This window comes from Chiloscyllium plagiosum, unplaced genomic scaffold (genome assembly GCF_037043375.1).
Source record: "Chiloscyllium plagiosum isolate Xiang-an unplaced genomic scaffold, Cpla_swu_hap1 HiC_scaffold_50, whole genome shotgun sequence".
Classification (NCBI taxonomy): domain Eukaryota; kingdom Metazoa; phylum Chordata; class Chondrichthyes; order Orectolobiformes; family Hemiscylliidae; genus Chiloscyllium; species Chiloscyllium plagiosum.
Window position 1 is genome coordinate 47,782,432 of NW_028270188.1, and position 25,082 is coordinate 47,807,513.

Here is a 25,082-nt window from a genome sequence, read left to right on the forward strand (position 1 = left end):
AGCCAATTCTGGATCCAGACAGATGTTCCCCTGAATCCCATTCCTCCTGACCTTCTGAATGAGCCTACCATGGGGAACCTTATCAAATGCCTTGCTAAAGTCCATATACACCACATCCACAGCTCAACCCTCATCAACTTTTCTAGTCACACCCTCAAAGAACTCGATAAAGTTTGTGAGGCATGACCTGCCCCTCACAAAGTTGTGTTGACTGCACTTAACCAAGCCATGCTCTTCCAGATGGTCACAAATCCTATCCCTCAGAATCCTTTCTAACACCTTGCAGACAGACGTGAGACTTACTGGTCTGTAATTGCCAGGGATTTCCCTATTTCCTTTCTTGAAGAGAGGAATTACATCTGATCAAGATCCCGTTGTAATCTGAGGTAACCCTCTTCGCTATCCACTACACCTCCAATTTTGGTGTCATCTGCAAACTTACTGACTATACTTCTTATGCTCACATCCAAATCATTTATGTAAATGAGGATGAGCATTGGACCCAGCACCGATCCTTGTGGCATTCCACTGGTCACAGGCCTCCAGTCTGAAAAACAACCCTCCACCACCACCCTCTGTCTTCTACCTTTGAGCCAGTTCTACATCCAAATGGCTGATTCTCCCTGTATTCCATGAGATTTAACCTTGCTAACCAGTCTTCCATGGGGAACCTTGTTGAATGCCTTACTGAAGTCCATGTAGATCACATCTACTGCTCTGCCCTCATCAATCCTCTTTGTTACTTCTTCAAAAAACTCAATCAAGTTTGTGAGATATGATTTCCCACGCACAAAGCCATGTTGACTATCCCTAATCAGTCCTTGCCTTCCCAGATATACGTACATCCTGTCCCTCAGGATTCCCTCTAACAGCAAACCCAACTCCGAGGTCAGGCTCACTGGTCTATAGATTAGATTAGATTAGATTACATTACAGGTGGAAACAGGCCCTTCGGCCCAACAAGTCCACACCGACCCGCCGAAGCGCAACCCACCCATACCCCTACATTTACCCCTTACCTAACACTACGGGCAATTTAGCATGGCCAATTCACCTGACCTGCACATCTTTGGACTGTGTGAGGAAACCGGAGCACCCGGTCTATAGATCCCTGGCTTGTCCTTACCACCCTTGTTCAACAGTGGCACCACGTTAGCCAATCTCCAGTCTTCCGGCACCTCACCTGTGACTATTGATGATACAAATATCTCAGCAACAGGCCCAGCAATCACTTCTCTAGCTTCCCACAATGTTCTAGGGTACACCTGATCAGGTCCTGGGGATTTATACACTTTTATGTGTTTCAACGCATCCAGCACTTCCTCCTCTGAAATATGGACATTTTTCAAGATGTCACCATCTATTTCCCTACATTCTGTACTTTCCATCTCCTTTTCTAAAGTAAACACTGATGCAAAATACTAATTTAGTATTTCTCCCATCCCCTGAGGCTCCACACAAAGGCCCCATTGTGCTGCCCCCTCCCCAACTACTGCACACACACATCCTGCAATCCCAGACCCTGCTCCTCTACACCCCCACCCAGACACTCAGTACCCCCTCCCCAACTACTGCGCACACACATCCTGCAATCCCAGACCCTGCTCCTCTACACCCCCACCCAGACACTCAGTACCCCCTCCCCAACGACTGCACACACACATCCTGCAATCCCAGACGCTGCTCCTGTACACCCCCACCCAGACACTCAGTACCCCCTCCCCAACTACTGCACACACACATCCTGCAATCCCAGACCCTGCTCCTCTACACCCGCACCCAGACACTCAGTACCCCCTCCCCAACTACTGCGCACACACATCCTACAATCCCAGACCTTGCTGCTGTACACCCCCACCCAGAGACTCAGTACCCCCTCCCCAACTACTGCGCATACACATCCTGCAATCCCAGACCCTGCTGCTGTACACCCCCACCCAGAGACTTAGTAGCCCCTCCCCCAATACCGCACACACATCCTGCAATCCCAGACCCTGCTCCTCTACACCCCCACCCAGACACTCAGTACCCCCTCCCCAACTACTGCGCACACACATCCTGCAATCCCAGACCCTGCTGCTGTACACCCCCACCCAGAGACCCAGTACCCCCTCCCCCAACTACTGCGCACACACATCCTGCAATCCCAGACCCTGCTGCTGTACACCCCCACCCCGACACTCAGTACCCCCTCCCCAACTACTGCGCACACACATCCTACAATCCCAGACCTTACTGCTGTACACCCCCACCCAGACACTCAGTACCCCCTCCCCCAATACTGCGCACACACATCCTACAATCCCAGACCCTGCTGCTGTACACCCCCACCCAGAGACCCAGTACCCCCTCCCCAACTACAGCGCACACACATCCTGCAATCCCAGACCCTGCTGCTGTACACCCCCACCCAGACACTCAGTACCCCCTCCCCCAATACTGCGCACACACATCCTACAATCCCAGACCCTGCTGCTGTACACCCCCACCCAGAGACCCAGTACCCCCTCCCCCAATACTGCGTACACACATCCTGCAATCCCAGACCCTGCTGCTGTACACCCCCACCCAGAGACCCAGTACCCCCTCCCCCAATACTGCGCACACACATCCTGCAATCCCAGACCCTGCTGCTGTACACCCCCACCCAGAGACCCAGTACCCACTCCCCAACTACTGCGCACACACATCCTACAATCCCAGACCTTACTGCTGTACACCCCCACCCAGAGACCCAGTACCCCCTCCACAACTACTGCGCACACACATCCTACAATCCCAGACCCTGCTGCTGTACACCCCCACCCAGACACTCAGTACCCCCTCCACAACTACTGCGCACACACATCCTGCAATCCTAGACCTTGTTGCTGTACACCCCCACCCAGATACTCAGTACCCCCTCCCCAACTACTGTGCACACACATCCTGCAATCCCAGACCCTGCTGCTGTACACCCCCACCCAGAGACTCAGTACCCCCTCCCCAACTACAGCGCACACACATCCTGCAATCCCAGACCCTGCTGCTGTACACCCCCACCCAGATACTCAGTACCCCCTCCCCAACTACTGTGCACACACATCCTGCAATCCCAGACCCTGCTGCTGTACACCCCCACCCAGAGACTCAGTACCCCCTCCCCAACTACAGCGCACACACATATCCTGCAATCCCAGACACTGCTGCTGTACACCCCCACCCAGACACCCGCTGCCCACCCTCACTCCGACCCAGCCCCGGCCCACCCAATCACTCCGCCATACGCCCCCCCCCCACTCCGGTGTCTGTCCGGGATGGGGCTGGCTGAGGAAAGTGCAGTCACCCTTCATGCTGAGACACTCACTGTTTCCACACTGCCAACCATCATCTCCACCGAGTTGGCCTTGATGATGTCAATTGGAAGCTTGGACTGATGGATCAGCTCAGGGATAATTCCCAAGTACTGCCTCTCTCCTTCCGGAACATTCTGCAGCTTCAGCAAAAGTTGCCTAAAGCACTGGTCAGCTGGAGATGAACAGAGAGCAGGAACGGCAAATCAGAGCAGGACTTCTGCACTGAATGGTTGCTGACCAAACTGAACGAGAGGTTCACTGTTCTTTGGAAGTGGAGTCACAGGTACATAGAGCAGCAAAGAACACACTTGGTAGGCTTGCCTTTAATCGTCAGGGCATTGAGTAGACGAAATGGGAGGTCATGTTTTGCAGCTGTACAGGACGTTAGGCCAGTTTTGGAATAGTGCATTCAATTCTAATCTACTTGCTATAGAAAAGATGTTGTGAAAGTTGAAAGGGTTCAGAAAAGATTTACAGGGATGTTGCCAGGGTTGGAGGATTTCAGCCAGAGGGAGAGGCTGAACAGGCTGGGGCCGTTTTCCCTGAAGCGTCGGAGGCTGAGGGGTGACCTTAAAGGGGTTTATAAAATCATGAGGGGCATGGATAGGGTGAATAGACGAGGCCTTTTCCCTGGGGTGGTGTCTCCAAAACTAGAGGGCATAGGTTTAAGATGAGTGGGGAAAGATATAAAGGGGACCTAAGGGGTAACCTTTTCATACAGAGGGTGGTGCATGTGTGGAATGAGCTGCCAGAGGAAGTGGTGGAGGCTGATACAATAATAACATTTTAAAAAGGCATCTGGATGGGTATTTGAACAGAAAGGGTTTAGAGGGATATGGGCCAGATGCTGTAAAATGGGACTAAATTAATTTAGGATATCTGGTCGACATGGAAAAGTTGGACCAAAGGATCTGTTTCTGTTCTGTACAGCTTGAGTGAAGGCAGAGAGAGATAATGAACAGAACCCTGACTCCCCCTTCCTTCTCCCTTTCAGATTCCTTGACAGGGTATGGGCTTTGCTGGCCAAGCTGGTATTTCTTGCCATCCCTAATTGCCCTCAAACTGAGTGCCTTGCTCAGCCATTCCAGAGGGCTATATCCCTGTGGGGTCTGGAGTCACATGCAGGCCTAGACCAGATAAGGACAGCAGATTTCCGTCCCCGATGGGACATCCTGTTGTTGGGGTTCATGAGAGATGTGGAGACAGGCAGCTGGGGAGAGTTAGTTTGTAGCACCCACCGTGTTCAAACAGAAAGTCCCACGCTGCTACGTGATCTCGCCAGGGTTTCATATTCAGCCATTTGGCCAGCTCCAGAGGAATGTACAGCAATGGGATAGTCGTCTGTAACATCTCCTCAACTGCTTGGATAAATCTCTCAGAGCTGGGATCCACTTCCTCTGCAAATAAACCCAGTCTCTCTCCATACAGTAGGTGGAAACTGGCTGGGAAGAGAGAGACTTTGATATTAACCAGGTAAAGGATAGTGCCAATATAAATAGGAGCCCCAGTAAACACGTCTTCCCCTCACTCCCCCGTCTGTATTTCGCACGGATCATTCCCCCGAGACACTCTAATCGACCACAAGTAACCCCACCCCCTGCCATGTAATCACAGAAGGTGCAACCCGTGCCCCTTCCCCTCCTCCCTGCTCACCATCCAAAGCCTGAAAGAGTCTTTCCAGGTGAAGCAGCATGTCACCTGGACCCCCTCCCATCCTGGGTATTGTTAACGCTGTACCCAATGTGGCCTACTCTACATTGAAGGAACTAAACGCAGTCTGGGTGACCACTTTGCAGAACACCACTGGTCCGTGCGCAAGCGTGGACCCAACCATCCTGTCGCTGATCACTCTAACACAGCGTCCTGTTCACATGCCCACATCACCGTCCATGACATGCTGCAGTGTTCCAGTGAAACCCAACACAAGCTGGAGGAGACTTCACCTGAGGAAGGAGCAGTGCTCCGAAAACTGGTGCTTCCAAATTAACATCTTGGACTAAAACCTGGAGTTGTGCGACTTCTAACTTTGTCCACGCCAGTCCAACACCAGCACCTCCACATCATGACTTAATATTGAGTGCAACAACTTCAGATTCTGAAGCAACTCCCATTCATTCCCTTTCTTGTAGATTTACTTGTTCCATTCTCGATCATCAACACTGGAAACGTTATCTTGCCCTCTCACCATGGAGGAAGACTGACCCACCGATCAATACAGCCCAGGTAAGGGAGAGAGCGTTTGATATAACCCGGGTAAGGGAGAGAGTGTTCGATATAACCCGGGTAAGGGGGAGAGAGAGTGATTGATATAACGCGGGTAAGGGAGAGAGAGAGTGATCGATATAACGCGGGTAAGGGAGAGAGAGAGTGATCGATATAACGCGGGTAAGGGAGAGAGAGTGTTCGATATAACCCGGGTAAGGGAGAGAGAGTGATTGATATAATCCGGGTAAGGGAGAAAGTGTTCGATATAACCCGGGTAAGGGAGAGAGAGAGTGATCGATATAACGCGGGTAAGGGAGAGAGAGTGTTCGATATAACCCGGGTAAGGGAGAGAGAGTGATTGATATAATCCGGGTAAGGGAGAGAGAGTGTTCGATATAAAGCGGGTAAGGGAGAGAGAGTGTTCGATATAACGCGGGTAAGGGAGAGAGAGAGTGTTCGATATAACCTGGGTAAGGGAGAGAGAGAGTGATCGATAGAACGTGGGTAAGGGGGAGAGAGAGTGATCGATATAACGCGGGTAAGGGGGAGAGAGAGTGTTCGATATAACGCGGGTAAGGGGGAGAGAGAGTGATCGATATAACATGGGTAAGGGAGAGAGAGTGTTCGACATAATGCGGGTAAGGGAGAGAGAGAGTGTTCGATATAACCCGGGTAAGGGAGGGAGAGAGTGTTCGATATAAAGCGGGTAAGGGAGAGAGAGAGTGTTCGATATAACCTGGGTAAGGGAGCGAGAGAGTGATCGATATAACGCGGCTAAGGGAGAGAGAGAGTGTTCGATATAACGCGGGTAAGGGGGAGAGAGCGAGATCGATATAACGCGGGTAAGGGAGAGAGAGAGAGTGTTCGATATAACCCGGGTAAGGGAGAGAGAGAGTGTTCGATATAACCCGGGTACGGGAGAGAGTGTGATCGATATAACGCGGGTAAGGGAGAGAGAGAGAGTGTTCGATATAACCCGGGTAAGGGAGAGAGTGTTCGATATAACGCGGGTAAGGGAGAGAGAGAGAGTGTTCGATATAACCCGGGTAAGGGAGAGAGAGAGTGTTCGATATAACCCGGGTAAGGGAGAGAGAGTGATCGATATAACGCGGGTAAGGGAGAGAGAGAGAGTGTTCGATATAACCCGGGTAAGGGAGAGAGTGTTCGATATAACGCGGGTAAGGGAGAGAGAGAGTGTTCGATATAACGTGGGTAAGGGGGAGAGAGAGTGATCGATATAACGCGTGTAAGGGAGAGAGAGAGAGTGTTCGATATAACCCGGGTAAGGGAGAGAGAGTGATCGATATAACCCGGGTAAGGGAGAGAGAGAATGTTCGATATAACGCGGGTAAGGGGGAGAGAGAGTGATCGATATAACGCGGGTAAGGGAGAGAGAGTGTTCGATATAACCCGGGTAAGAGAGAGAGAGTGATCGATATAACGCGGGTAAGGGAGAGAGAGAGAGTGTTCGATATAACGCGGGTAAGGGGGAGAGAGAGTGATCGATATAACGCGGGTAAGGGAGAGAGAGAGAGTGTTCGATATAACGCAGGTAAGGGAGAGAGAGTGATCGATATAACGCGGGTAAGGGAGAGAGAGAGTGATTGATATAACGCGGGTAAGGGAGAGAGAGAGTGATCGATATAACCCGGGTAAGGGAGAGAGAGAATGTTCGATATAACGCGGGTAAGGGGGAGAGAGAGTGATCGATATAACGCGGGTAAGGGAGAGAGAGTGTTCGATATAACCCGGGTAAGAGAGAGAGAGTAATCGATATAACGCGGGTAAGGGAGAGAGAGAGAGTGATCGATATAACGCGGGTAAGGGAGAGAGAGTGATCAATATAACGCGGGTAAGGGAGAGAGAGTGATTGATATAATCCGGGTAAGGGAGAGAGAGTGTTCGATATAAAGCGGGTAAGGGAGAGAGAGAGTGTTCGATATAACCCGGGTAAGGGAGAGAGAGTGATTGATATAACGCGGGTAAGGGAGAGAGAGAGCGTGTTCGATATAACGCGGGTAAGGGAGAGAGAGAGTGTTCGATATAACGCGGGTAAGGGGGAGAGAGAGTGTTCGATATTACGCGGGTAAGGGGGAGAGAGAGTGATCGATATAACATGGGTAAGGGAGAGAGAGTGTTCGATATAACGCGTGTAAGGGAGAGAGAGAGTGTTCGATATAACGCGGGTAAGGGAGAGAGAGAGTGTTCGATATAACCTGGGTAAGGGAGCGAGAGAGTGATCGATAGAACGCGGGTAAGGGGGAGAGAGAGTGTTCGATATAACGCAGGTAAGAAGGAGAGAGAGTGTTCGATATAACCCGGGTAAGGGAGAGAGGGAGTGATTGATATAATGCGGGTAAGGAAGAGTGAGAGAGTGATCGATATAACCCGGGTAAGGGAGAGAGAGTGTTTGATATAACCCGGGTAAGGGGGAGTGTGTTCGATATAACTCGGGTAAGGGAGAGAGAGAGAGTGATCGATATAACCCGGGTAAGGGAGAGAGAGTGTTTGATATAACCCGGGTAAGGGGGAGTGTGTTCGATATAACCCGGGTAAGGGAGAGAGAGATAGTGATCGATATAACCCGGGTAAGGGAGAGAGAGAGAGTGATCGATATAACCCAGGTAAGGGAGAGAGAGTGATCGATATAATGCGAGTAAGGGAGAGAGAGAGTGTTCGATATAACCCGGGTAAGGGAGAGAGAGAGAGTGTTCGATATAAAGCGGGTATGGGAGAGAGAGTGATCGATATAACGCGGGTAAGGGAGAGAGAGTGTTCGATATAACGCGGGTAAGGAGGAGAGAGAGTGATCGATATAACGCGGATAAGGGAGAGAGAGAGTGTGTTCGATATAACCCGGGTAAGGGAGAGAGAGAGTGTTCGATATAACCCGGGTAAGGGAGAGAGAGTGATCGATATAACGCGGGTAAGGGAGAGAGAGAGTGTTCGATATAACCCGGGTAAGGGGGAGAGAGAGTGATCGATATAACGCGGGTAAGGGAGAGAGAGAGAGTGTTCGATATAACGCGGGTAAGGGGGAGAGAGAGTGATCGATACAACGCGGGTAAGGGGGAGAGAGAGTGATCGATATAACCCGGGTAAGGGAGAGAGAGAATGTTCGATATAACGCGGGTAAGGGGGAGAGAGAGTGATCGACATAACGCGGGTAAGGGAGAGAGAGGGTTCGATATAACCCGGGTAAGAGAGAGAGAGTGATCGATATAACGCGGGTAAGGGAGAGAGAGAGTGTTCGATATAACGCGGATAAGGGGGAGAGAGAGTGATCGATATAACGCGGGTAAGGGGGAGAGAGAGTGTTCGATATAAAGCGGGTAAGGGAGAGAGAGAGTGTTCGATAAAACGCGGGTAAGGGAGAGAGAGAGTGTTCGATATAACGCGGGTAAGGGGGAGAGAGAGTGATCGATATAACGCGGGTAAGGGAGAGAGAGAATGTTCGATATAACGCGGGTAAGGGAGAGAGAGTGATCGATATAACGCGGGTAGGGGAGAGAGAGAGTGTTCGATATAATGCGGGTAAGGGGGAGAGAGTGTGATCGATATAACGCGGGTAAGGGAGAGAGAGAGAGTGTTCGATATAACCCGGGTAAGGGAGAGAGTGTTCGATATAACGCGGGTAAGGGAGAGAGAGAGAGTGTTCGATATAACCCGGGTAAGGGAGAGAGAGAGTGTTCGATATAACCCGGGTAAGGGAGAGAGAGTGATCGATATAACGCGGGTAAGGGAGAGAGAGAGAGTGTTCGATATAACCCGGGTAAGGGAGAGAGTGTTCGATATAACGCGGGTAAGGGAGAGAGAGAGTGTTCGATATAACGTGGGTAAGGGGGAGAGAGAGTGATCGATATAACGCGTGTAAGGGAGAGAGAGAGAGTGTTCGATATAACGCGGGTAAGGGGGAGAGAGAGTGATCGATATAACGCGGGTAAGGGAGCGAGAGAGTCATCGATATAACCCGGGTAAGGGAGAGAGAGAATGTTCGATATAACGCGGGTAAGGGGGAGAGAGAGTGATCGATATAACGCGGGTAAGGGAGAGAGAGTGTTCGATATAACCCGGGTAAGAGAGAGAGAGTGATTGATATAACGCGGGTAAGGGAGAGAGAGAGAGTGTTCGATATAACGCGGGTAAGGGGGAGAGAGAGTGATCGATATAACGCGGGTAAGGGAGAGAGAGAGAGTGTTCGATATAACGCAGGTAAGGGAGAGAGAGTGATCGATATAACGCGGGTAAGGGAGAGAGAGAGTGATTGATATAACGCGGGTAAGGGAGAGAGAGAGTGATCGATATAACCCGGGTAAGGGAGAGAGAGAATGTTCGATATAACGCGGGTAAGGGGGAGAGAGAGTGATCGATATAACGCGGGTAAGGGAGAGAGAGTGTTCGATATAACCCGGGTAAGAGAGAGAGAGTGATCGATATAACGCGGGTAAGGGAGAGAGAGAGTGATCGATATAACGCGGGTAAGGGAGAGAGAGTGATCAATATAACGCGGGTAAGGGAGAGAGAGTGATTGATATAATCCGGGTAAGGGAGAGAGAGTGTTCGATATAAAGCGGGTAAGGGAGAGAGAGAGTGTTCGATATAACCCGGGTAAGGGAGAGAGAGAGTGATTGATATAACGCGGGTAAGGGAGAGAGAGAGCGTGTTCGATATAACGCGGGTAAGGGAGAGAGAGAGTGTTCGATATAACGCGGGTAAGGGGGAGAGAGAGTGTTCGATATTACGCGGGTAAGGGGGAGAGAGAGTGATCGATATAACATGGGTAAGGGAGAGAGAGTGTTCGATATAACGCGTGTAAGGGAGAGAGAGAGTGTTCGATATAACGCGGGTAAGGGAGAGAGAGAGTGTTCGATATAACCTGGGTAAGGGAGCGAGAGAGTGATCGATAGAACGCGGGTAAGGGGGAGAGAGAGTGTTCGATATAACGCAGGTAAGAAGGAGAGAGAGTGTTCGATATAACCCGGGTAAGGGAGAGAGGGAGTGATTGATATAATGCGGGTAAGGAAGAGTGAGAGAGTGATCGATATAACCCGGGTAAGGGAGAGAGAGTGTTTGATATAACCCGGGTAAGGGGGAGTGTGTTCGATATAACTCGGGTAAGGGAGAGAGAGAGAGTGATCGATATAACCCGGGTAAGGGAGAGAGAGTGTTTGATATAACCCGGGTAAGGGGGAGTGTGTTCGATATAACCCGGGTAAGGGAGAGAGAGATAGTGATCGATATAACCCGGGTAAGGGAGAGAGAGAGAGTGATCGATATAACCCAGGTAAGGGAGAGAGAGTGATCGATATAATGCGAGTAAGGGAGAGAGAGAGTGTTCGATATAACCCGGGTAAGGGAGAGAGAGAGAGTGTTCGATATAAAGCGGGTATGGGAGAGAGAGTGATCGATATAACGCGGGTAAGGGAGAGAGAGTGTTCGATATAACGCGGGTAAGGAGGAGAGAGAGTGATCGATATAACGCGGATAAGGGAGAGAGAGAGTGTGTTCGATATAACCCGGGTAAGGGAGAGAGAGAGTGTTCGATATAACCCGGGTAAGGGAGAGAGAGTGATCGATATAACGCGGGTAAGGGAGAGAGAGAGTGTTCGATATAACCCGGGTAAGGGGGAGAGAGAGTGATCGATATAACGCGGGTAAGGGAGAGAGAGAGAGTGTTCGATATAACGCGGGTAAGGGGGAGAGAGAGTGATCGATACAACGCGGGTAAGGGAGAGAGAGAGTGATCGATATAACCCGGGTAAGGGAGAGAGAGAATGTTCGATATAACGCGGGTAAGGGGGAGAGAGAGTGATCGACATAACGCGGGTAAGGGAGAGAGAGGGTTCGATATAACCCGGGTAAGAGAGAGAGAGTGATCGATATAACGCGGGTAAGGGAGAGAGAGAGTGTTCGATATAACGCGGATAAGGGGGAGAGAGAGTGATCGATATAACGCGGGTAAGGGGGAGAGAGAGTGTTCGATATAAAGCGGGTAAGGGAGAGAGAGAGTGTTCGATAAAACGCGGGTAAGGGAGAGAGAGAGTGTTCGATATAACGCGGGTAAGGGGGAGAGAGAGTGATCGATATAACGCGGGTAAGGGAGAGAGAGAATGTTCGATATAACGCGGGTAAGGGAGAGAGAGTGATCGATATAACGCGGGTAGGGGAGAGAGAGAGTGTTCGATATAATGCGGGTAAGGGGGAGAGAGAGTGATCGATATAACGCGGGTAAGGGAGAGAGAGAGAGTGTTCGATATAACGCGGGTAAGGGGGAGAGAGAGTGATCGATATAGCGTGGGTAAGGGAGAGAGAGAGAGTGTTCTATATAACCCGGGTAAGGGCGAGAGAGAGTGATCGATATAACGCGGGTAAGGGAGAGAGAGAGTGTTCGATATAACGCGGGTAAGGGGGAGAGAGAGTGATCGATATAACGCGGGTAAGGGAGAGAGAGAGTGTTCGATATAATGCGGGTTAGGGAGAGAGAGAGTGTTCGATATAATGCGGGTTAGGGAGAGAGAGAGTGATCGATATAACGCGGGTAAGGGAGAGAGTGTTCGATATAACGCTGGTAAGGGAGAGCGAGTGATCCATATAATGCGGGTAAGGGAGAGAGTGTTCGATATAACCCAGGTAAGGGAGAGAGAGAGATCGATATAACCCGGGTAAGGGAGAGAGAGTGATCGATATAACACGGGTAAGGGAGAGAGTGTTCGATATAACCTGGGCAAGGGAGAGAGAGAGAGTGATCGATATAACGCGGGTAAGGGGGAGAGAGAGTGATCGATATAACGCGGGTAAGGGAGAGAGAGTGATTGATATAACCCAGGTAAGGGAGAGAGAGTGTTCGATATAAAGCGGGTAAGGGAGAGAGAGAGTGTTCGATATAACGCGGGTAAGGGAGAGAGAGAGTGTTCGATATAACGCGGGTAAGGGAGAGAGAGAGTGTTCGATATAACGCGGGTAAGGGAGAGAGAGAGATCAATATAACGCGGGTAAGGGAGAGAGAGAGAGTGTTCGATATAACCCGGGTAAGGGAGAGAGAGAGTGTTCGATATAACCCGGGTAAGGGGGAGAGAGTGATCGATATAACGCGGGTAAGGGAGAAAGAGAGTGTTCGATATAACGCGGGTAAGGGGGAGAGAGAGTGATCGATATAACGCGGGTAAGGGAGAGAGATAGAGTGTTCGATATAACGCGGGTAAGGGGGAGAGAGAGTGATCGATATAACGCGGGTAAGGGAGAGAGAGTGATCGATATAACCCGGGTAAGGGAGAGAGAGAGTGTTCGATATAAAGCGGGTTAGGGAGAGAGAGAGTGTTCGATATAACGCGGGTAAGGGAGAGAGAGTGTTCGATATAACGCGGGTAAGGGAGAGAGAGAGATCAATATAACGCGGGTAAGGGAGAGAGAGAGAGTGTTCGATATAACCCGGGTAAGGGAGAGAGAGAGTGTTCGATATAACCCGGGTAAGGGGGAGAGAGTGATCGATATAACGCGGGTAAGGGAGAAAAGGAGTGTTCGATATAACGCGGGTAAGGGGGAGAGAGAGTGATCGATATAACGCGGGTAAGGGAGAGAGATAGAGTGTTCGATATAACGCGGGTAAGGGGGAGAGAGAGTGATCGATATAACGCGGGTAAGGGAGAGAGAGTGATCGATATAACCCGGGTAAGGGAGAGAGAGAATGTTCGATATAACGCGGGTAAGGGGGAGAGAGAGTGGTCGATATAACGCGGGTAAGTGTGAGAGAGTGTTCGATATAACCCGGGTAAGAGAGAGAGAGTGATCGATATAACGCAGGTAAGGGAGAGAGAGAGTGTTCGATATAACGCGGGTAAGGGGGAGAGAGAGTGATCGATATAACGCGGGTAAGGGAGAGAGAGAGAGTGTTCGATATAACGTGGGTAAGGCAGAGAGAGTGATCGATATAACGCGGGTAAGGGAGAGAGAGAGTGATTGATATAACGCTGGTAAGGGAGAGAGAGAGTGATCGATATAACGCGGGTAAGGGAGAGAGAGTGTTCGATATAACCTGGGCAAGGGAGAGAGAGAGTGATCGATATAACGCGGGTAAGGGAGAGAGAGTGATCGATATAACGCGGGTAAGGGAGAGAGAGTGATTGATATAATCCGGGTAAGGGAGAGAGAGTGTTCGATATAAAGCGGGTAAGGGAGAGAGAGAGAGTGTTCGATAGAACCCGGGTAAGGGAGAGAGAGTGATCGATATAACGCGGGTAAGGGAGAGAGAGAGCGTGTTCGATATAACGCGGGTAAGGGAGAGAGAGAGTGTTCGATATAACGCGGGTAAGGGAGAGAGAGAGTGTTCGATATAACCTGGGTAAGGGAGAGAGAGAGTGATCGATAGAACGCGGGTAAGGGGGAGAGAGAGTGATCGATATAACGCGGGTAAGGGGGAGAGAGAGTGTTCGATATAACGCGGGTAAGGGGGAGAGAGAGTGATCGATATAACATGGGTAAGGGAGAGAGTGTGATCTATATAACGCGGGTAAGGGAGAGAGAGAGTGTTCGATATAACGTGGGTAAGGGAGAGAGAGAGTGTTCGATATAACCTGGGTAAGGGAGCGAGAGAGTGATCGATAGAACGCGGGTAAGGGGGAGAGAGAGTGTTCGATATAACGCAGGTAAGGGGGAGAGAGAGTGTTCGATATAACCCGGGTAAGGGAGAGAGGGAGTGATTGATATAATGCGGGTAAGGAAGAGTGAGAGAGTGATCGATATAACCCGGGTAAGGGAGAGAGAGTGTTTGATATAACCCGGGTAAGGGAGAGAGAGAGAGTGATCGATATAACGCGGGTAAGGGAGAGTGTGTTCGATATAACCCAGGTAAGGGAGAGAGAGTGATCGATATAACCCGGGTAAGGGAGAGAAAGTGATCGACATAACACGGGTAAGGGAGAGAGTGTTCGATATAACCTGGGCAAGGGAGAGAGAGAGAGTGATCGATATAATGCGGGTAAGGGGGAGAGAGAGTGTTCGATATAACCCGGGTAAGGGAGAGAGAGAGTGTTCGATATAAAGCGGGTAAGGGAGAGAGAGAGTGTTCGATATAACCCGGGTAAGGGAGAGAGAGAGTGTTCGATATAAAGCGGGTAAGGGAGAGAGAGAGTGTTCGATATAACGCGGGTAAGGGAGAGAGAGTGTTCGATATAACGCGGGTAAGGGAGAGAGAGAGTGTTCGATATAACCCGGGTAAGGGAGAGAGAGAGTGTTCGATATAACCCGGGTAAGGGGGAGAGAGAGTGTTCAATATAACGCGGGTAAGGGAGAGAGAGAGAATGTTCGATATAACCCGGGTAAGGGAGAGAGTGTTCGATATAACGCGGGTAAGGGAGAGAGAGAGAGTGTTCGATATAACGCGGGTAAGGGAGAGAGAGAGGGATCGATATAACGCGGGTAAGGGAGAGAGAGAGTGATCGATAGAACGCGGGTAAGGGAGAGAGAGAGTGATTGATATAACGCGGGTAAGGGAGAGAGAGAGAGTGTTCTATATAACGCGGGTAAGGGAGAGAGAGAGAATGTTCGATATAACCCGGGTAAGGGAGAGAGTGTTCGATATAACGCGGGTAAGGGAGAGAGAGAGAGTGTTCTATATAACGCGGGTAAGGGAGAGAGAGAGGGATCGATATAACGCGGGTAAGGGAGAGAGAGAGTGATCGATAGAACGCGGGTAAGGGAGAGAGAGAGTGATTGATATAACCCGGGTAAGGGAGAGAGAGAGTGTTCGATATAACCCGCGTAAGGGAGAGAGAGAGTGTTCGATATAAAGCGGGTAAGGGAGAGAGAGAGTGTTCGATATAACACGGGTAAGGGAGAGAGAGTGTTCGATATAACGCGGGTAAGGGAGAGAGAGAGAGTGTTCGATATAAAGCGGGTAAGGGAGAGAGAGAGTGTTCGATATAACACGGGTAAGGGAGAGAGAGTGTTCGATATAACGCGGGTAAGGGAGAGAGAGAGTTTTCGATATAACCCGGGTAAGGAAGAGAGAGAGAGAGTGTTCAATATAACGCGGGTAAGGGAGAGAGAGAGAATGTTCGATATAACCCGGGTAAGGGAGAGAGAGAATGTTCGATATAACGCAGGTAACGGAGAGAGAGAGTGATCGATATAACGCGGGTAAGGGAGAGAGAGAGTGATCGATAGAACGCGGTTAAGGGGGAGAGAGAGTGTTCGATATAACGCGGGTAAGGGGGAGAGAGAGTGATCGATATAACGCGGGTCAGGGAGAGAGAGAATGATCGATAGAACGCGGGTAAGGGAGAGAGAGAGTGATTGATATAACCCGGGTAAGGGAGAGAGAGTGTTCGATATAACCCGGGTAAGGGAGAGAGAGAGAGTGTTCAATATAACCCGGGTAAGGGAGAGAGAGAGAGTGATCGATATAACGCGGGTCAGGGAGAGAGAGAGAGTGTTCGATATAACGCGGGTAAGGGAGAGAGAGAGTGTTCGATATAACGCGGGTAAGGGAGAGAGAGAGTGATCGATATAACGCGGGTAAGGAAGAGAGATAGTGATCGATAGAACGCGGGTAAGGGGGAGAGAGAATGTTCGCTATAACCCGGGTAAGGGAGAGAGAGTGTTCGATATAACGCGGGTAAGGGAGAGAGAGAGTGTTTGATATAACCCGGGTAAGGGAGAGAGAGAGAGTGTTCAATATAACGCGGGTAAGGGAGAGAGAGTGTTCGATATAACGCGGGTAAGGGAGAGAGAGAGTGTTTGATATAACGCGGGTAAGGGAGAGAGAGAGTGTTCGATATAACACGGGTAAGGGAGAGAGAGAGTGTTTGATATAACCCGGGTAAGGGAGAGAGAGAGAGTGTTCAATATAACGCAGGTAAGGGAGAGAGAGTGTTCGATATAACGCGGGTAAGGGAGAGAGAGAGTGTTTGATATAACGCGGGTAAGGGAGAGAGAGAGTGTTCGATATAACGCGGGTAAGGGAGAGAGAGAGAATGTTCGATATAACCCGGGTAAGGGAGAGAGAGTGTTCGATATAACCCAGGTAAGGGAGAGAGAGTGTTCGATCTAACCCGGGTAAGGGAGAGAGAGTGTTCGATATAACGCGGGTAAGGGAGAGAGAGAGTGATCGATATAACCCGGGTAAGGGAGAGAGAGAGTGATCGATAGAATGCGGGTAAGGGGGAGAGAGAGTGTTCGATATAACGCGGGTAAGGGGGAGAGAGAGTGATCGATATAACGCGGGTAAGGGAGAGAGAGTGTGTTCGATATAACCTGGGTAAGGGAGCGAGAGAGTGATCGATAGAACGCAGGTAAGGGGGAGAGAGTGATCGATATAACCCGGGTAAGGGAGAGAGAGAGAGTGTTCGATATAACGCTTGTAAGGGAGAGAGAGAGTGATTGATATAATGCGGGTAAGGGAGAGAGAGTGTTCGATATAACCTGGGTAAGGGAGAGAGAGTGATCGATATAACCCGGGTAAGGGAGAGAGTGTTCGATATAACCCGGGTAAGGGAGAGAGAGGGAGAGAGAGTGATCGATTTCACCCGGGTAAGGGAGAGAGAGTGATCGATATAACGCAGGTAAGGGAGAGAGAGAGAATGTTCGATATAACCCGGGTAAGGGAGAGAGAGTGATCGATATAACGCAGGTAAGGGAGAGAGAGAGAATGTTCGATATAACCCGGGTAAGGGAGAGATAGAGTGATCGATGTAACGCGGGTAAGGGGGAGAGAGGGTGATCGACATAACGGGGGTAAGGGAGACCGAGTGATAAATATAACCCGGGTAAGGGAGAGTGAGTGTTCGATATAACGCGGGTAAGGGAGAGAGTGTGTTCGATATAACCCGGGTGAGGGAGAGAGAGTGATCGATATAACCCGGGTAAGAGAGAGAGAGAGTGTTTGATATAACCCGGGTAAGGGAGAGAGAGAGAGTGATCGATATAACCCGCGTAAGGGAGAGAGAGACAGTGATCGATATAACCCGGGTAAGGGAGAGAGAGAGAGTGATAGGTATAACACGGATAAGGGAGAGAGAGAGAGTGATCGATATAACCCGGGTAAGCGTGAGAGAGTGAGTGTTCGATATAACCCGGGTAAGGGAGAGAGAGAGAGTGTTCAATATAACGCGGGTAAGGGAGAGAGAGTGTTCGATATAACGCGGGTAAGGGAGAGAGAGAGTGTTTGATATAACGCGGGTAAGGGGGAGAGAGAGAGTGTTCGATATAACGCGGGTAAGGGAGAGAGAGAGTGTTTGATATAACGCGGGTAAGGGAGAGAGAGAGTGTTCGATATAACGCGGGTAAGGGAGAGAGAGAGAATGTTCGATATAACCCGGGTAAGGGAGAGAGAGTGTTCGATATAACCCAGGTAAGGGAGAGAGAGTGTTCGATCTAACCCGGGTAAGGGAGAGAGAGTGTTCGATATAACGCGGGTAAGGGAGAGAGAGAGTGATCGATATAACCCGGGTAAGGGAGAGAGAGAGTGATCGATAGAATGCGGGTAAGGGGGAGAGAGAGTGTTCGATATAACGCGGGTAAGGGGGAGAGAGAGTGATCGATATAACGCGGGTAAGGGAGAGAGAGTGTGTTCGATATAACCTGGGTAAGGGAGCGAGAGAGTGATCGATAGAACGCAGGTAAGGGGGAGAGAGTGATCGATATAACCCGGGTAAGGGAGAGAGAGAGAGTGTTCGATATAACGCTTGTAAGGGAGAGAGAGAGTGATTGATATAATGCGGGTAAGGGAGAGAGAGTGTTCGATATAACCTGGGTAAGGGAGAGAGAGTGATCGATATAACCCGGGTAAGGGAGAGAGTGTTCGATATAACCCGGGTAAGGGAGAGAGAGGGAGAGAGAGTGATCGATTTCACCCGGGTAAGGGAGAGAGAGTGATCGATATAACGCAGGTAAGGGAGAGAGAGAGAATGTTCGATATAACCCGGGTAAGGGAGAGAGAGTGATCGATATAACGCAGGTAAGGGAGAGAGAGAGAATGTTCGATATAACCCGGGTAAGGGAGAGATAGAGTGATCGATATAACGCGGGTAAGGGGGAGAGAGGGTGATCGACATAACGGGGGTAAGGGAGACCGAGTGATAAATATAACCCGGGTAAGGGAGAGTGAGTGTTCGATATAACGCGGGTAAGGGAGAGAGTGTGTTCGATATAACCCGGGTGAGGGAGAGAGAGTGATCGATATAACCCGGGTAAGAGAGAGAGAGAGAGAGCGTTTGATATAACCCGGGTAAGGGAGAGAGAGAGAGTGATCGATATAACCCGCGTAAGGGAGAGAGAGACAGTGATCGATATAACCCGGGTAAGGGAGAGAGAGAGAGTGATAGGTATAACACGGATAAGGGAGAGAGAGAGAGTGATCGATATAACCCGGGTAAGGGAGAGAGAGAGTGTTCGATATAACCCGGGTAAGGGAGAGAGAGTGGTCGATATAACCCGGGTAAGGGAGAGAGTGTTCGATATAACCCGGTTAAGGGAGAGAGTGTTCGATATCACCCGGGTAAGGGAGAGAGATGGAGTGATCGATATAACCCGGGTAACGGGGAGAGAGTGTTCGATATAACCCGGGTAAGGTAGAGAGAGAGTGATCGATATAACCCGGGTAAGGGAGAGAGAGAGTGATTGATATAACCCGGGTACGGGGGAGAGAGAGTGTTCGATATAACCCGGGTAAGGGAGAGAGAGAGTGTTCGATATAACCCGGGTAAGGGAGAGAGAGAGTGATTGATATAACCCGGGTACGGGGGAGAGAGAGTGTTCGATATAACGCGGGTAAGGGAGAGAGAGAGTGTTCGATATAACCCGGGTGCGGGGGAGAGATAGTGTTCGATATAACGCGGGTAAGGGAGAGAGAGAGTGATCGATAGAACGCAGGTAAGGGGGAGAGAGAGTGTTCAATATAACGCGGGTAAGGGAGAGAGAGTGATCGATATAACCCGGGTAAGGGAGAGAGAGAGTGTTCGATATAACGCTTGTAAGGGAGAGAGAGAGTGATTGATATAATGCGGGTAAGGGAGAGAGAGAGAGTGATCGATATAACCCGGGAAAGGGAGAGAGAGTGTTCGATATAACCTGGGTAAGGGAGAGAGAGTGATCGATATAACCCGGGTAAGGGAGAGAGTGTTCGATATAACCCGGGTAAGGGAGAGAGAGGGAGAGAGAGTGATCGATTTCACCCGGGTAAGGGAGAGAGAGTGATCGATATAACGCAGGTAAGGGAGAGAGAGAGAATGTTCGATATAACCCGGGTAAGGGAGAGAGAGTGATCGATATAACGCAGGTAAAGGAGAGAGAGAGAATGTTCGATATAACCCGGGTAAGGGAGAGATAGAGTGATCGATATAACGCGGGTAAGGGGGAGAGAGGGTGATCGATATAACGGGGGTAAGGGAGACCGAGTGATAAATATAACCCGGGTAAGGGAGAGTGAGTGTTCGATATAACGCGGGTAAGGGAGAGAGTGTGTTCGATATAACCCGGGTGAGGGAGAGAGAGAGTGATCGATATAACCCGGGTAAGAGAGAGAGAGTGTTTGATATAACCCGGGTAAGGGAGAGAGAGAGAGTGATCGATATAACCCGGGTAAGGGCGGGAGAGACAGTGATCGATATAACCCGGGTAAGGGGGAGAGAGAGAGAGTGATAGATATAACACGGATAAGGGAGAGAGAGAGAGTGATCGATATAACCCGGGTAAGCGTGAGAGAGTGTGTTCGATATAACCCGGGTAAGGGAGAGAGAGTGGTCGATATAACCCGGGTAAGGGAGAGAGTGTTCGATATAACCCGGTTAAGGGAGAGAGTGTTCGATATCACCCGGGTAAGGGGGAGAGAGGGAGTGATCGATATAATCCGGGTAACGGGGAGAGAGTGTTCGATATAACCCGGGTAAGGTAGAGAGAGAGTGATCGATATAACCCGGGTAAGGTAGAGAGAGAGTGATCGATATAACCCGGGTAAGGGAGAGAGAGAGTGATTGATATAACCCGGGTACGGGGGAGAGAGAGTGTTCGATATAACCTGGGTAAGGGAGAGAGAGTGATCGATATAACCCGGGTAAGGGAGAGAGTGTTCGATATACCCCGGGTAAGGGAGAGAGAGGGAGAGAGAGTGATCGATTTCACCCGGGTAAGGGAGAGAGAGTGATCGATATAACGCAGGTAAGGGAGAGAGAGAGAATGTTCGATATAACCCGGGTAAGGGAGAGAGAGTGATCGATATAACGCAGGTAAGGGAGAGAGAGAGAATGTTCGATATAACCCGGGTAAGGGAGAGATAGAGTGATCGATATAACGCGGGTAAGGGGGAGAGAGGGTGATCGACATAACGGGGGTAAGGGAGACCGAGTGATAAATATAACCCGGGTAAGGGAGAGTGAGTGTTCGATATAACGCGGGTAAGGGAGAGAGTGTGTTCGATATAACCCGGGTGAGGGAGAGAGAGTGATCGATATAACCCGGGTAAGAGAGAGAGAGAGAGAGTGTTTGATATAACCCGGGTAAGGGAGAGAGAGAGAGTGATCGATATAACCCGCGTAAGGGAGAGAGAGACAGTGATCGATATAACCCGGGTAAGGGAGAGAGAGAGAGTGATAGGTATAACACGGATAAGGGAGAGAGAGAGAGTGATCGATATAACCCGGGTAAGGGAGAGAGAGAGAGTGTTCAATATAACGCGGGTAAGGGAGAGAGAGTGTTCGATATAACGCGGGTAAGGGAGAGAGAGAGTGTTTGATATAACGCGGGTAAGGGAGAGAGAGAGTGTTCGATATAACGCGGGTAAGGGAGAGAGAGAGTGTTTGATATAACCCGGGTAAGGGAGAGAGAGAGAGTGTTCAATATAACGCAGGTAAGGGAGAGAGAGTGTTCGATATAACGCGGGTAAGGGAGAGAGAGAGTGTTTGATATAACGCGGGTAAGGGAGAGAGAGAGTGTTCGATATAACGCGGGTAAGGGAGAGAGAGAGAATGTTCGATATAACCCGGGTAAGGGAGAGAGAGTGTTCGATATAACCCAGGTAAGGGAGAGAGAGTGTTCGATATAACCCAGGTAAGGGAGAGAGAGTGTTCGATCTAACCCGGGTAAGGGAGAGAGAGTGTTCGATATAACGCGGGTAAGGGAGAGAGAGAGTGATCGATATAACCCGGGTAAGGGAGAGAGAGAGTGATCGATAGAATGCGGGTAAGGGGGAGAGAGAGTGTTCGATATAACGCGGGTAAGGGGGAGAGAGAGTGATCGATATAACGCGGGTAAGGGAGAGAGAGTGTGTTCGATATAACCTGGGTAAGGGAGCGAGAGAGTGATCGATAGAACGCAGGTAAGGGGGAGAGAGTGATCGATATAACCCGGGTAAGGGAGAGAGAGAGAGTGTTCGATATAACGCTTGTAAGGGAGAGAGAGAGTGATTGATATAATGCGGGTAAGGGAGAGAGAGTGTTCGATATAACCTGGGTAAGGGAGAGAGAGTGATCGATATAACCCGGGTAAGGGAGAGAGTGTTCGATATAACCCGGGTAAGGGAGAGAGAGGGAGAGAGAGTGATCGATTTCACCCGGGTAAGGGAGAGAGAGTGATCGATATAACGCAGGTAAGGGAGAGAGAGAGAATGTTCGATATAACCCGGGTAAGGGAGAGAGAGTGATCGATATAACGCAGGTAAGGGAGAGAGAGAGAATGTTCGATATAACCCGGGTAAGGGAGAGAGAGTGGTCGATATAACCCGGGTAAGGGAGAGAGTGTTCGATATAACCCGGTTAAGGGAGAGAGTGTTCGATATCACCCGGGTAAGGGAGAGAGAGGGAGTGATCGATATAACCCGGGTAACGGGGAGAGAGTGTTCGATATAACCCGGGTAAGGTAGAGAGAGAGTGATCGATATAACCCGGGTAAGGGAGAGAGAGAGTGATTGATATAACCCGGGTACGGGGGAGAGAGAGTGTTCGATATAACCCGGGTAAGGGAGAGAGAGAGTGTTCGATATAACCGGGGTAAGGGAGAGAGAGAGTGATTGATATAACCCGGGTACTGGGGAGAGAGAGTGTTCGATATAACGCGGGTAAGGGAGAGAGAGAGTGTTCGATATAACCCGGGTGCGGGGGAGAGAGAGTGATCGATATAACGCGGGTAAGGGAGAGAGAGAGTGTTCGATATAACCCGGGTGCGGGGGAGAGAGAGTGATCGATATAACGCGGGTAAGGGAGAGAGAGAGTGTTCGATATAACCCGGGTAAGGGAGAGAGAGAGTGATCGATATAACGCGGGTAAGGGAGAGAGAGAGTGATCGATATAACGCGGGTAAGGGAGAGAGAGAGTGATCGATATAACCCGGGTAAGGGAGAGAGAGAGTGATCGATATAACCCGGGTAAGGGAGAGAGAGAGTGATCGATATAACCCGGGTAAGGGGAGAGAGAGTGATCGATATAACCCGGGTAAGGGAGAGAGAGAGATCGATATAACCCGGGTAAGGGAGAGAATGTGATCGATATAACCCGGGTAAGGGAGAGAGAGAGATCGATATAACCCGGGTAAGGGAGAGAATGTGATCGATATAACGCGGGTAAGGGAGAGAGAGAGATCGATATAACCCGGGTAAGGGAGAGAGAGAGCTCGATATAACCCGGGTAAAGGAGAGAGAGAGATCGATATAACCCGGGTAAGGGAGAGAATGTGATCGATATAACGCGGGTAAGGGAGAGAGAATGGCAACCAGTGAATCTTGTGACACATGAATCCGGACACATTATCACTGTGTGCCCGGAGACTTACACTCGAGAGAAAGTCGGAACAGATTGGGTAACATGTTAAACTCAGTCTGCCAACGACCTTGTGCCATCTCCTGCTCCACAAAGTCTGTGAAGTGCAGTGCGACAGGATCCACCAGGGGGCTGAATTTACTGACTGCTGACGGACTGATCACCTCCTTGTTCAGAACCAGTCTCTCACTCCTCCACACCTCCCCGTTCCTGTAATTTAAAACCAGAACAATCACTCGTTCAGAGGCTCCTGAACCCTGATCAACAGCCAGCCCACAGCAAGGGGTGAGGAAGCTCTTGCAACCCACCAAGTGTTCAGAAGTTACCACCCCTCCACCCTAACCAGATTCTCCCTTAGATCAAGTAGACTGGGACTATGGTGATTGGAATTTAGGGGAATGAGTGTCAACCTTACAGAAACATATAAAATGATGAAAGGAATGGATAAGCTGGAAGCAGGGAGGTTGTTTCCACTGGATGGTGAAACTTGAACAAGGGGGCATCACCTCAAAATAAGGGGGAAGCAGATTTAGTCTAGATTAGAGTGGTGCTGGAAAAGCACAGCAGGTCAGGCAGCATCCGAGGAGCAGGAAAATCAATATTTCGGGCAAAAGCCCTTCATTCATTCCTGATGAAAGGCTTTTGCCCAAAACGTCGGTGTTCCTGCTCCTCAGATGTTGCCTGACCTGCTGTGCTTTTCCAGCACCCTTCTGATCTTGGCTCTGATCTCCAGCATCTGCAGTCCTCAGTTTTGGCGCGGAGCAGACTTAGGACTGAGTAGAGGGGGAACTCCTCACCCAAAGGGTTGGGAGTCTGTGGAGTTCCCTACCTGGTGAGACTAGCTTGTTGAATGTTTTTAAGATTGATTTTGGAACGGTAAAGGAATTAAGGATTATGGTGAGAGGGTCGGTAAGTGGAGCTGAGGCCATGAAAAGATCAGCCATGATCTTATTGAGTGGTGGAGCCAGATGGCCTCGTCCTACTCCTGCTCCAATTCCTCCTCTTCTCCCAGAGAGTGCGTCCATGGGTTAGTTAGAACGCAACCTGGGCCCCCCCACCCCTCCAGGACCAAGTGGGTCAGTTCGCAGGGCAGCCCAAAGACTATCTGTTCATATATTGCTAGCAAGCTTTCTCTCATGCTGGCATGTCTGCCTCTTTTCAAATTTCTCCTTGCTGATTTAAATTCAGGTCAATTTCTGACCTGACTGAGCTTCACAGAATGGAACAGTGTTGATTTGAACTTGAATACTACCTTTGACCTCCTTAGTCAGCCATCAACAATCTGTCCTTCACCAGAATCCTTGTTGCTGTCTGGAATCTGTTTGGTCAGGATAATGAGCTATCTCCTTCAGCAGTTGGGGCTGCTTATTTCTGACTTCTCCTCTGCTCATTTAAACTAGAAGTAAACAGGAAGTAAAGATCCCACAACACTGCCCACATCAAACACCTCCAGACCCACGTATCTCTAACCTTTACGTGTAACCCTGCATTTCCCATGGCTAATCTACCTAGTCGACACATGTCTGGACACTATGGGCAGTTTAGCAAGGTAAGTCCACCCCAACCTGCACATCTTTGGACTGTGGGATGAAACCAGAGCGCTTGGTAGAAACCCGTGCAGACACTGGGAGAATGTGCAAACTCCACACACACAAAGCCCAAAGCTGGAATTGAATCCAGGTCCCTGGTGCTGTGAGGCAGCAGTGCTAACCACTGAGCCTCCCACAGCACTGAGCCTCCGACAGTGCCCACTCTCTCCGTACTAACCCACCGACAGTGCTCACTCGGTCAGCACTGATCC

At 50.0% G+C, this 25,082-nt stretch overlaps 1 protein-coding gene across 1 annotated transcript in view; it reads right to left on the minus strand.

Moving 5' to 3' along the window:
- LOC122545957 (cytochrome P450 11B, mitochondrial-like) overlaps positions 1–25,082 on the minus strand; it is a 60,130-nt gene that overhangs the window by 14,000 nt on the left and 21,048 nt on the right. The window contains exons 3-5 of the mRNA XM_087985105.1: positions 23,295–23,491; positions 4,574–4,792; positions 3,347–3,507 (exon numbers count right to left, since the gene is read on the minus strand). Of these exons, the coding sequence (XP_087841231.1) occupies positions 3,347–3,507; positions 4,574–4,792; positions 23,295–23,491 (577 nt within the window). The remainder of the gene's footprint in view (positions 1–3,346; positions 3,508–4,573; positions 4,793–23,294; positions 23,492–25,082) is intronic.